The sequence below is a fragment of the Ascaphus truei genome, chromosome 9 (assembly GCF_040206685.1).
Source record: "Ascaphus truei isolate aAscTru1 chromosome 9, aAscTru1.hap1, whole genome shotgun sequence".
In the NCBI taxonomy this organism is placed as follows: Eukaryota; Metazoa; Chordata; class Amphibia; order Anura; family Ascaphidae; genus Ascaphus; species Ascaphus truei.
The window spans coordinates 16,922,054-16,934,181 of NC_134491.1; the positions used below are offsets into that span (position 1 = coordinate 16,922,054).

General features: G+C 43.9%; 1 protein-coding gene across 7 annotated transcripts in view; it reads right to left on the reverse strand.

Annotated features, from left to right (window-relative positions):
- Window positions 1-1,579: 1,579 nt before the first annotated feature.
- LOC142502467 (lysozyme g-like) overlaps window positions 1,580-12,128 on the reverse strand; it is a 47,154-nt gene continuing 36,605 nt past the window's right edge. For 5 of the 7 annotated variants that reach the window (XM_075613495.1, XM_075613494.1, XM_075613493.1 and 2 more), the window contains 4 exons: window positions 8,638-8,721; window positions 4,150-4,346; window positions 2,870-3,008; window positions 1,580-2,311 (listed from right to left, as the gene is read on the reverse strand). In XM_075613495.1, the coding sequence (XP_075469610.1) occupies window positions 2,178-2,311; window positions 2,870-3,008; window positions 4,150-4,346; window positions 8,638-8,721 (554 nt within the window). In that variant the 3' untranslated portion in view covers window positions 1,580-2,177. Of the gene's footprint in view, window positions 2,312-2,869; window positions 3,009-4,149; window positions 4,347-8,637; window positions 8,722-9,557; window positions 9,604-9,683; window positions 9,728-12,128 lie in introns of those variants that run through there. The other 2 variants (XM_075613497.1, XM_075613496.1) reach the window with 2 other exon arrangements.

The following is a 12,128-nucleotide window of genomic DNA, read 5'->3' on the forward strand; positions in this document are numbered from 1 at the left end:
AATAGAACAATGGTGCTCAAAGTGCTGTGTGTGTGCTTCTGAAGGGAGGGAGACACTGGGTATTAAGGTATTGTGTATTAGTATACTCAGTCCATAATAATGGGGGTGGGGCATCAGGAAGCCCTGAAGGTTGGGGAAGTTGTCCTAGGACACCCTCCTTCACCTCATTGGGATAGCCCCTTGAGAGTACTCACAGTCTGTTCACCTCCAGAGTCTCCCTTCCAATGCGTGCTGCTATGTAAACGAATTCCAGAGATGTAGGTGTGTAGCGCACAGCATCCAACAGAGAACAGGTCTGGCAAAAACTTTCTTTATTGGCAAGGCATAAAAAGAGGGGCGCAACCCTTCAACGCGTTTCGTGACAAAGTGCTTTGCACGAAACGTGTTGAAGGGTTGCGCCCCTCTTTTTATGCCTTGCCAATAAAGAAAGTTTTTGCCAGACCTGTTCTCTGTTGGATGCTGTGCGCTACACACCTACATATACAGAAAATGTGGTCTCAAGTGATCAAGTAAAGTTTCAAATATGAACAAGTGGCTCTCCTCCTCCTGCTGCTGATGGAGAGCATTGCTCCCAACCACTACTTATAAATCGAGATTATGCTTCACAGTCGATTGACCCTCGTTCATCCAATGTATATTGAACACAGTTACTCGTCATGTAACAGTTCTTTCCACAAACACAGATAGATTGGTAAACCACTTCACTACACACTTTTAAAATAAAGCTGTGCGTTCATTTTCATAGAGTTGGGACCATCCCGAGACCTCCATTTTTTGCACATTTCATGACTGCAACTCTACGGGGTCATGAAGCGTGTAAGATTATTGAAGGGACATCAGTGACGAAACAAAGTTCAGGACTATTAAATGTACAACAAGTAGTTATTTTGTTCTTGCTGCTGAAGAAAACAATGCCCTACATAAGGGGTGGCATAGACCAGTCCTCAAGGGCCACCAAGAGGTCAGGTTTTCAGGATATCCCAGGTTCAGCACAGGTGGCTCAATCAGTCTCATGACTTGTGACTCAAAGATTGAGCCACCTGTGCTGAAGCAGGGATATCCAGAAAATCTGACCTGTTGGTGGCCCTGGAGGACTGAACTTGGCCACTACTGCCCTACTATACATCATACTACTGACATTTTGAGATTATACCCTGCAAACGTTTGCCCCTCAGTCATCCCATCCCGTAGCTGAAGACATACCGGCTATCTGTTAGTTTGTGTCATCGGTACACAGCTCCCTACAAAGTTTTTTTCTTCAAGAGTAGTTATGATGAAATACAAGCCATGAGCTCACCAAAAATACTGTTACCCTTTTGGGCTGTAAGTTATTCCTCCATACTGGGACCATCTTCAGCCGTGATACAATTATTCTAACAATGGGAAGCTTAGTGGTTTAAGTAAAAGGTATTCCTCACATTATAGAGTTCGCCACTACTGTAGCGCTCATAATTATAGATCTCAATGGCCTTCAGCCCTGCAGCACCTTACATTGTGCATAGTAGTATAGTGTATACAAATAATGGAAATCAGAGTACTCTATAATTCTGATAATATTCCTCAAAGAAAAAACACAACATAAATGAAATATATTATTTTATTTGGACTCTATTCCTGTTTGGATGTTACAGTGCACACTATCATTAAATTGGTTTCATTTGAGCTGATATGTTTAGATTCATTGTGTTGAGATTTGATTGTATGTATGCATGTCTTTATTAATATAGCGCCATTAATGTACATAGCGCTTCACAGTAGTAATACACGGGACCATCATAGAAATAACAAATAACAGATCGTTGGAATAAGTGCTTCAGACATAAAAGTAACATTTCGGAAGAGGAATCCCTGCTCCGAAGAGCTTACAATCTAATTGGTAAGAAGGAAGAACGTACAGAGACAGTAGGAGGGCATTCTGGTAAGTGCGGGGGGGAAAGCTTTATATATCATGTTTATAGTATTAGCCACGGTGATACTCATATGCTTCTTTAAGCAAGTGTGTCTTAAGGGGGGTCGTAAAGGTGGATAGAGAGGGTGCTAGTCGGGTATTGAGGGGAAGGGCATTCCAGAGGTGTGGGGCAGTCAGTGAGAAAGGTTTTAGGTGGGTGAGGGATTTATATACAAAGGGGGTAGAGATAAAACATCCTTGAGCATCCTTGATTGTGTGTGCTGCATATCTAAAATCCATTCTTCTTATACCACTGGGCTCTGGCAAGAACATCATTGGAGTAGTCATGTCCTGTAGTAGAATTGTCCACATTTTCATAGCTCTGAATTCTACTTGGACCGCAGTTGTAAGCTGCAATTCCACCTGAGGTAATAAGGAATTAGTATTGTTAAAGTATTGGTAAAGGGTCATTTAGTAATAGAATTCAACACTGCTTGGGATAGACACAAGAGTATGCTACTTATGAAAAAGACCACAGATCTATTTGTCTTGAGTTTCACTGCAGGTAGGAAAATTAGCAGACTGGGTGGGCAAAATGTTTCTCACTAGTTCCCAAGGAACAGTGTTTATTTTTGTGACAGAAATCTCCTCCAAATGGTACAAGTCCTCGTGGTTGTTCACAAGACCGCAATGGGAATCGTACAATCCTTTCTTCTTCATCTCAAACGCCTGTGGAACACACAGTGACATCAAGTCTAACTTTAGAAAAAAAACTAATTAAAAATACTTGTAGCTGTCAGATTTGGGTAAAAAAAAAAGGCTTAAATTACCCAGATTAGACCTCTTACAGATGTCATTGGAAATGGTTCACTTTGGTCGTGGGAGGGTTTGTCCTGTAAGGAAGGGGGTTGCGTGCGGTATTTCTCTTCCTATCTGAACTCAAACATTAGTGGATATTCTTTATAATACAGAAGTACGAACCTTTCAGTCGCTGCTCTGCTGTCCAACTGGGGAATTGCTTTTGTATAGACCCAATCATGTCAATCAGGATCCCAGCTCCCTGTTTGATATGCTCTTCGCTATCCCATTTGCCTTGAATGGTGTGCCAACGTTTATCTACCTATAGGGGGACACATTTAGAGTTTAGAGGAAGTTGTATAATACTATTACAGTGTTAATAATGATGCGTCTCTCTAATGCTGGGTGAAGCCTACTCAATGATCTCCCAGCTACTGCCGTTACAGTCTTCTCCATTTTGCTCCAACACAATTTCTGATTTCATCCTCCCAACCCCCATACCCAGAGAGACATAGGCCCCAAAGTATTTAGTCCAAGTTCTCCTAGTAAAAGTTAGCAAAATAAGTAGACACTTTTATTGAGACTCTGTTACAATGAATATTTGAAAGAGTACATGCAATGCAAATAGTTTCATATACACTGGTGTTATGAGAAGTGATTACAACACTTCTAAAGTCTTTCTTCCTTGCTCCAAAAGGTACAATTATTTTTTATACAGCTCTTTGAAGAACCAAGTACATCTTTGGAAAAGAAAGTCTTGTTTGGGCATCTCACCCAGAGGCAGAGAAAAGGTTAACCATGAAAAAAAAGTTGATGTGGAGCAACTGTGCCTCAAATCTATTATTTTCATGTCAAATTAAAGCCCCAGCCCCCCTCTAAAATGCGTTGGGAGCCGGGTTTACATTATGATGCGGCATTGACCACTGTGGAAGTATAATATTTTCATGTTATTAACATATGCATAACTATCAGTTTTCCCACGACACCACTCACCATACAATTCCTAAAGATGAAGGCGTTAATATTTCTCCCTTTTTTTGTACATCTATATTTCCCAGTGTGGCAATTTTTAGCCATCTCTTCAGAACCCAAATATTCAGGGCGTGGTATCTCAGGAAAGGAAAATGGCAACACACATACAATTAACAGTATGGGAACAAATCGGGGCCAGCATATTGAAAGGATAGAGCAAGAGTCGAGTAGCACACTGTGTAAAAACCAAAATGCACACAGAGCGCACCACGGATTTTATAAATAATCCGTTTGTGCGCTCTGTGTGTATTTTTGTTTTTGTTGTTTTGGGAGCTCCCTTCTAGGAATTCCCAATTAATAGGAGCGATTTGAGGAGTGGCTCCTCACGTGTAGCTGCAAACGGATTATATCATCTGCATTGATTGACAGCACGAGCGCAGAAACCTTATCTGTCTTGAGCACACTATGTAGCATACAGAAATCCCTATTACCTGCATTAGACCAAACGCGTTGTCATTATCCCCCCAGCCATTCTTGAGGGTGTTACCAGCTCGACATTCTCTGGATATAATCGCTGCTATCACAGCTGGATCGATAGCTTTCTCCCTTGCCACTTTCATTATGACACTTTTATACTTCTGCATTCTGGACAGGTCCGTACGGGCCATTGTAGAAGATGCTTCTATACCTGCAATGGGACATTACAGGTGTTTATGTCTCATTGTAAAGGACATTTTATTTTGATGGAGTACATCAATTGTTTTTGTGTATACTCCCAGGTTTGTTACTTCTGAAGCAGATTGTTTAGATGTTTATACAACCTCAGACCTGGTGGATCTTGACACAGAGTAAAGGAGTAGTTGTGTTAACCTTTAAAGTGCCAGGGGTACGTCGGCACACAGAGTGCCACTGGGTCACCATCACTTCCAGTCATGTGATCATTCTAGGACCAATCACATGACCACGACTGGCGCTCGGATGGCAGAAACAGAAGGACCGGGGCCTCCATTTCCATATAGATCAGACTGCGCTCTATTGGAGAAGTCAGCCTGATCACCCCCTGGAAAACGAACAAGTGCCTGTGACATTGTACTGGGCGTACTATAGTCCATGCCATACCAGGTACATCATAATGGCACTGTAAAAGGTTGAAAATGTAGTATATGGGGGCTGAGGCCACCTCAGGTACAGTGCTGGGGTAGTGGGGGGTAGGAATTAACTGGATCCCCTTATGCGATGATACACACACAATTATTTCACATTCAATTCTCAGTTTTACATTCAGGTGTGCGGAACCGCCATGGGCACCAAGTTTGCCCCGAGTTATGCAAACTTATTTATGGACAGTTGGGAAGAAGATTATATCTGGAACAACTGTCCTCTTGGGGCAAACCTGGTGCTCTGGAAACGCTACATCGATGATGTGGTATTCATCTGGTCTGGCGGTCAAACACAGCTTGACACCTTTTTCACATATTTAAATCACAATGATAGGAACCTTAAGTTCACATGTCAATCCAGCACTGAATGGACAGAATGAATCTGGATACGTGTACTAGAGGGAGTACACAAAAGGTCCCAAATAATGGCGCACTGCTGGCCAAGATAATGTTATAACAAGGTCAAAATTTGCAACTAAGTGTATACAGTTAAAATAATTTTATTGTAAACATAATAATGGTTAAAATACAAATATGTATCCTGGTTCGTAAGAACAGGGTATATATAAATGCCCCTAAATGAGGTGATGTCAATTCCTAATGATAGAAGTACAAATACATCTTCTGGTATTGCCTTCCAAATTAATATTCAGCAAGCCATATTGAGTGCACATATGATGAAGTAATACTGCTATAGGGAGAAAGTTCCCTGTAGTTAGATTGCTTGTAGCAGGGAAATACTACTTGGTTACAGTGAACCTATAGTGTAAAGTCCGTATGGTAATGTGCAGTACACTGTACAGTCTTGTATAATGGCTATGTTACTGATTCTTCAAACCATAAATAATACCACTATTAGTGTGATGAGACAGGTTCAATCTCTTGCAGTACAGTAAGATATATAATGTGTTGTTGTAGTGGCTCTAAGTTAGTATTCGTTAAAGCACTGTTTTAGTAGAGACCATGATGGTCTTCTGCGCATGTGCGGTATAATACCGTAGTCACACAACCTTCGTAATGGTGAAGTCAAATACCGGTACAGGTAGGTATACATCCCATGACTGTTATGGTTATATCCTATCACTGTCATGTAAACATATGTTTATTTAGAGTCCTCAACGTTGTTTAGCAATATGTATGTTCCTATCGCTTTAAGCTAGATATATATGAATCGACTTGTCACATTATTTCAGTGGTATTATTTTCAATGGATATTCTACATGGAAATATCGTTCCCGTAGAATCTAAATAATAAGGTTTTAAGACTTTAAGATTTTAACCCCCAGCGTTGTGATGACCAAACTAATAGAGTGAATCTCTATATATATTGTGTCTAAGGGGTTAAAAGTTTTTATTGTATGCTGCTGTCGGTAGATGCTGCTTCCAAGTTTTCTTAGAGATCAGGGAGATTACTGTATATTTTGCTGTATTTGGAATGTACAGCTCCGGTTTATATGTGGAGTACCTTACATAGGGGTTTATTGATCTACTGTATGTTGATCTCTGGTCCTCACTAGTTAATATGATAGTAATAACTACGTGTGCTATAAGTAGGGATCAAGGAGACCTTGGGTCACATGTCTCAGCTGATTCCCTTGGTGAGGCTATGTTAATAGCCAAGGTAAACCGCGATACCGCACCTGAGGGGTTAAAAGTACCCTTAGGTCTGTATGTTGCTATCAGTAGACAATATACTTAGATGTTTAGAGATCACAAAGACCACTGTGTTCCTTCTAATAGAAGTATAACAGCGTGGCAAATACAGATGGTGCGCCATTATTTGGGACCTTTTGTGTACTCCCTCTAGTCCACGTATCCAGATTTATATATAATATCAGAAAGGGATTAGTCACTCATAGTGTCTCCCAGCACTTTCTCACACACCATAATAAAAGTCCAACAGGATTAGTATGTCAGGCGATCGAGACTGTTCAGGCCAATCCAAGAGAGGGGAATAGATTAAAACAGACCAGTATGGGAGAGGCATACTGGATTTATGAATTTAAGACACTCTCCCTGAGAGGCCTGAACATATACTTCGATTTCGGGGCTTTTCTTTAATATCAGATGGTGATTTTAATTTTTAATTTTTAATATGTCTTTGCATTCCCAGCATGCTAAATATTTTATGTTTTTTGTACATTATTCATTTTGTGTAAAATGTCTTTTGTCTATTATTGTAATTTGTTGTATGTAAGGCTGTAATGTGTTAGTGGTATTGATTGATGTCAATCAAGTAGGTATTTGCCGCAAAGATGAATGATTTAATTGATGAGCCAATCAGATTTGCAGCACAAGGATATATACCAGGAACCACTAACATGACTCATGACGCGTATTGTTTTTTGTAAGCTTGTCTTGACGAACTGACGAGAGGAATGCTCTAGTTTTGGATTAGAAGCAGGAAGGATAGTTCCCCTCAAGGCCCGCCCACCAGTGACGTAACATCCGCCTGAGGAATACGGAACACGGGAAATCACAGGTTCACACCGGTGAATGCCACTGTGCAGCCAGAGGAGGACTTACATCTCTCCACACCCGATATCCACTGCCTGTTTGCATCAGCCATCCTGTGAGTAGGGCTTCGGTTTTACTCTACCGGATTGGCGGTCTCTCTGTCATTCGCTTATTTTCAATTTTATATTGTTTTAAATTTGTTTTAAATTTGTATTAAACCCGCTTTTATTTTCAGCCTTGCTATTGTATGTCCTATGTTTGTCTTGTTTGTTTTGTATTGTCATGTAGGTGTGTTAGGTATTGTTATTGAGTAACCCATCATATGTTGGCTGTGTTGCAGTATATTTTTCTTTTTTCTATTTTATATCACGCAACGCACGGAGAAAGTCGTATCTGATCATCCGACGGTCTAGGAATTGGAGGGTTGCTCCTTTGGACGTTTTTTCCCACGTTTTGGACTTCCAGGACAATCACTACATTGGACTCGTAAGGCGCCGGTATCTCTTTTTGTTTCCATGTCCCAATCTGATTTGTATTAATCAGTTTCCACCAGGCAGCCCAGTACCCAATTAGGGTTTTTTTCCCCTTAGAGGGAACACTATTTATTTATTTTTATTAGCGCTATCCATACACCATCCTTTTCTTTTTTTATGGTCCATGCCATACCAGGTACATCATAATGGCACTGTATAAGGTTGAAAATTTTAGTATATGGGGGCTGTGGCCACCTCAGGTACAGTGCTGGGGTAGTGGGGGGTAGGAATTAACTGGATCCCCTTATGCAGTCCCACAATGACCCCACCCAGAGCTGACAACTCCACACACACACTAACTTAGCTTCCACTTTTATAGGCTTACTGTTTTACTCTCTATCAGTCTCTCCTACACACTTTCTTATTATTTTATCAGTTTATAATAATTTTTTCTTACTTGACTCCCTTTTAGCTGTTTTGTACTCCTGCTCTTTCCTGTCCTGACTCTTCCCTGTCTCTAACATTTTTTTTAAATATACCTGTGGGCTCCTCTAGCCCTCCCTAATTGCCGGGGCAACCCTTGCTGAACCAGAAAAGCCACTTGACCATTGGTCCCGGACACGTGCCTCCCTGTCTGGGGAGCTACAAAACCACAATTTGATGCCTCCTATTATATTGAACGTATCATGTACCTCACCAAATCACAAGCTGGGGCACGTTGAGCTAAGAAGCTAGATAAATTAATGCGAAAGCCCACAAAATTCCACTTTTATACCAGTTTCGATCCAAAACGATTTTGGGAGACACCGTATCACGGTGCTAGAACTCTGCGTGCATTTTCATTTTTTTCAACACTTGTTTGTGATCAATAGCAGTGTTGTAATCTTACCCTTCTCCTTCAGTTTGTCTTGTTGTGCCGTCTTCTCTGAAGCCCCAGTACAGTCCACCCTTCTGATGTCGCCATAATTAGAAGCTATAAAGAAACGGAATCAATGTAATGACAGCACAAGTTGATGTTAAAGTACAAAACGTCATTTCTCTTTGTGTAATTTTTAAGATTAAAATGATCATTTTAAAATCCCCATGTACAGATGTAGCTCACATCATTGTTCCTAGTAATAACACATCATAGCCCATTATAATGCTGCAGTGTTGCCCGGAATATCACAACATTACTCACCATATCCCACCAGAGGGAACGATGAAGCTGGAAACACACACACGCATGCACACAAACACATGCGCTACATTATTTACTCATGAAGTAGAGATAACCTCTTTTTTCATGAAGTAAAGAAACCTTTTTTTATTTTTTCTATTTTGGGGCCCCTGATGAAGCGCCGCCCTAGGAGTGAAACGTGTGTCGGGCACACGGGATGACATCAGTTTCCCGACGCACAAGCTGAGCTCGCAGTGAGAAGGGAGGGAAGAGACTGGAGAGAAATCTGATACAGAGAAAGCTTAGGCCTTTATTATACCGAAAGCTGCGGACCGCGCACGCTCCCTCAGGGCGGTGCGTCCGCCCGAAACCTGCACTGCAGTCAGGAGGCATCGGGAGGAGTGGCGAGGCGTGGTCATGACGTCACGCGAGCGGTTCGCCCTCATTGACTGAACCACTCGGTGACATGCCCATGACGGTCGGTATAATCATGGCCTTAGATTTGAGGATCTCAGGAGCAGGGCTGCTTTGTTTTTAAGGCCCAGTTATGTGACTTTGTTTCAGATAATTTGATCCCCTGACTTTGCGGTAGGTGATATTATGTAACAGTTGTTACCTAATATAGATCTGAATCGAACTTCTTCACTTACTGGGAGCAGACTGTACCAAATACTCTTGCATTTGGCTGGTTGATACATTTTGTTACCTCATTCCTGCAGAAACAGTCAAAGAAAGGACAGTACAGGACTCTATTCCATGTGCAGCGTGTCACTCACAGTTTAGTAGCTTCATCCAGATTTGTATCACATAGCACACAGAGCTTTGGTGATGCAAAAAAATGACCTTTATTCAGAAGAGGAACATGCCACACAGCAATACTTCTGTTTTATGTGAAACACTAAGGCGAGATTATAATGGCGGCAGCGGTGACTGTGACGGCGGGTACAGCCAAAACAAATACCTTAAGTCCGTTGTGGGTGCCCATAGTGTGCGGGACCGCGCTTCAGCACGACGAGGAGAGCAAATTTTAAGGCTACAAAAGATTTTGTTTTGAGGCGCGACGGCCGCGTCACGTGAAGCGGTTCAGCCAATGAGGGCGAATTGCTCACATGATGTCACGGCCACGCCTTTGCCACACCTCCATGTCGCCTCCCGATGCCTCCTGCTTAGAGTGCAGGTTTTGTGCGAGTGACGGGAGCGCGTGACGTCACGCGCGCCGTCGGTCAGCGCTGTCAACCCCACTATAATCTCGGCCTTAGAATTGAATAATATATATAGCACAGGAATTGTTCTTTGTTTTCCGTAAATGTAAGGCCGATCCTTTTACCAGCTGCAGACTTCACAAAGGGAGGAACGCAGGTAATATGTACAGTATATATATGTATATTTCTGTAAATAGACCTTAGTTATTTATTTATGTGAATATATATAGCATAAAGAAAAAGGACGGCACTCACATAACAAGTGGCAAACTTGCCGGGGTGCACTGTAGTAGATACACTATAATAGAGTTTAAACAGGCACTCTCTGGAACTCATCTGAGAAAGGTGCTAGAGTGGGACCGACACGCTGATCGGGGGAATACAATCTGTTTGCATCGTTTTGATTTCGTGAGAGTGCCTGTTTTAGCTTTATATCTGTGTGCGTTATATCTATATATATAATTTTGAAAATCTTGGATGTGAGTGTCTGGAGACCATTTGATTGGTCCGTCGGTCCGTCGGTCCGCCTGCCCTCCCACGGCTCTCATTGGCCACTGTGTCTGTCCCCTCCCTGCCCTGTATCCCACCCCCCACGGCTCTCATTGGCCCCCCAGAGCACGCTCTCTCCTGCTCTCTCCTCCCACAGGCCGCTCCCTTCCCCGGCTCTCACCCTTCCCCGGCTCTCACCCTTCCCCGGCTCTCACTTCCCCCTGGCTCTCACCCTTCCCCAGCTCTCACCTCCCACAGGCCACTCCCTTCCCCCGGCTCTCACCCTTCCCCGGCTCTCTCCCTCCCACACACTGCTCCCACTCCAAATCCCCCCCCACACACAGAGCACGCTCTCTGCGGCTCTCACTTCACACAGGCCGCTCCCCTAGCTCCCCATCCCCGAGAGCGCTCCTCCGGCTCTCGCAGCCTCTCCCGTGAAGGGCATGTTCAACGGCGGGGCACAGCACCTCCTCACCGGAGCATCTCAGCCTTGCCGGGGGTCAAGGACACCGCTGAGGAGCCCGAGGTGGAGGAGGAGGGTGGCCGGTACCCGGAGGAAGAGGAGGAGCGCGGCCGGGTACAAGTTGAGGAAACGCAGGGGAATGGGTTCTTTCACGCGTCCCTGACTCTTCCCCCCTTCCCTGCCCTTTGCCCCCCCATCCCCTCCCTGCCCATTGCCCCCCAGCCCCTCCCTGCCCTTTGACCCCCCTTCTTGCCCTCTCCCTCCTCCCTGCTTGCCCCCCTCCTTTCCCTCTCCCTGCCCTTTGCCCCCCCACCCCCTATTTGCCTTTTGCCCCCCACCCCCTCCCTGCCCTTTGCCCCACCCCTGCCCTTTGCCCTCCCTCCCTGCCCTTTGCCCCCCCTCCCTGTCCTCTCCCCCCCTCCTGCCCTCTCCCCCCCTCCCTGCCCTTTGCCCCCCTTCCCTGCCCTTTGCCCCCCTCCCTGCCCTCTCCCCCCCCTCCTGCCCTCTCCCCCCCTCCCTGCCCTTTGCCCCCCCTCCCTGCCCTTTGACCCCCCTTCCCTGCCCTTTGACCCCCCTCCCTACCCTTTGCCCCCCTCCCTGCCCTTTGCCCCCCCTCCCTACCCTTTGCCCCCTCCACCCTGCCCTTTGCCCCCACAATCCCTGCCCTTTAATAATATTTCCATTTGCTCTCTCTCTCTCTCTCTCTCTCTCACTCTCTCTCTATGTATATATATATATATATATATATATAAGACCATGAGCGTAACATAATTCTCATATACACTTATACAAAATACAAGTTAGAAGTTCCTCTTTAAAGCTGCAGTTCAGTCTTTTTTTTTTTTTTTTTTTTAATTTATTTTTTTACTTTAATAGCTTCATGTGGGCAATCTCTATTTACCTAAAGAACTGTATAGCTGTCAGTCAATCCGTTCTCCATGTATTAATCGGCGAAATTTTTGTGACATATTAAAAGCTGGCATTTGTTTATAATTTGCCTCCGGCAGTCAGTGGAAGACTCATGAATATTCATGAGTCTCCCAGTGACGTGTGCTCGCTCCCGATCT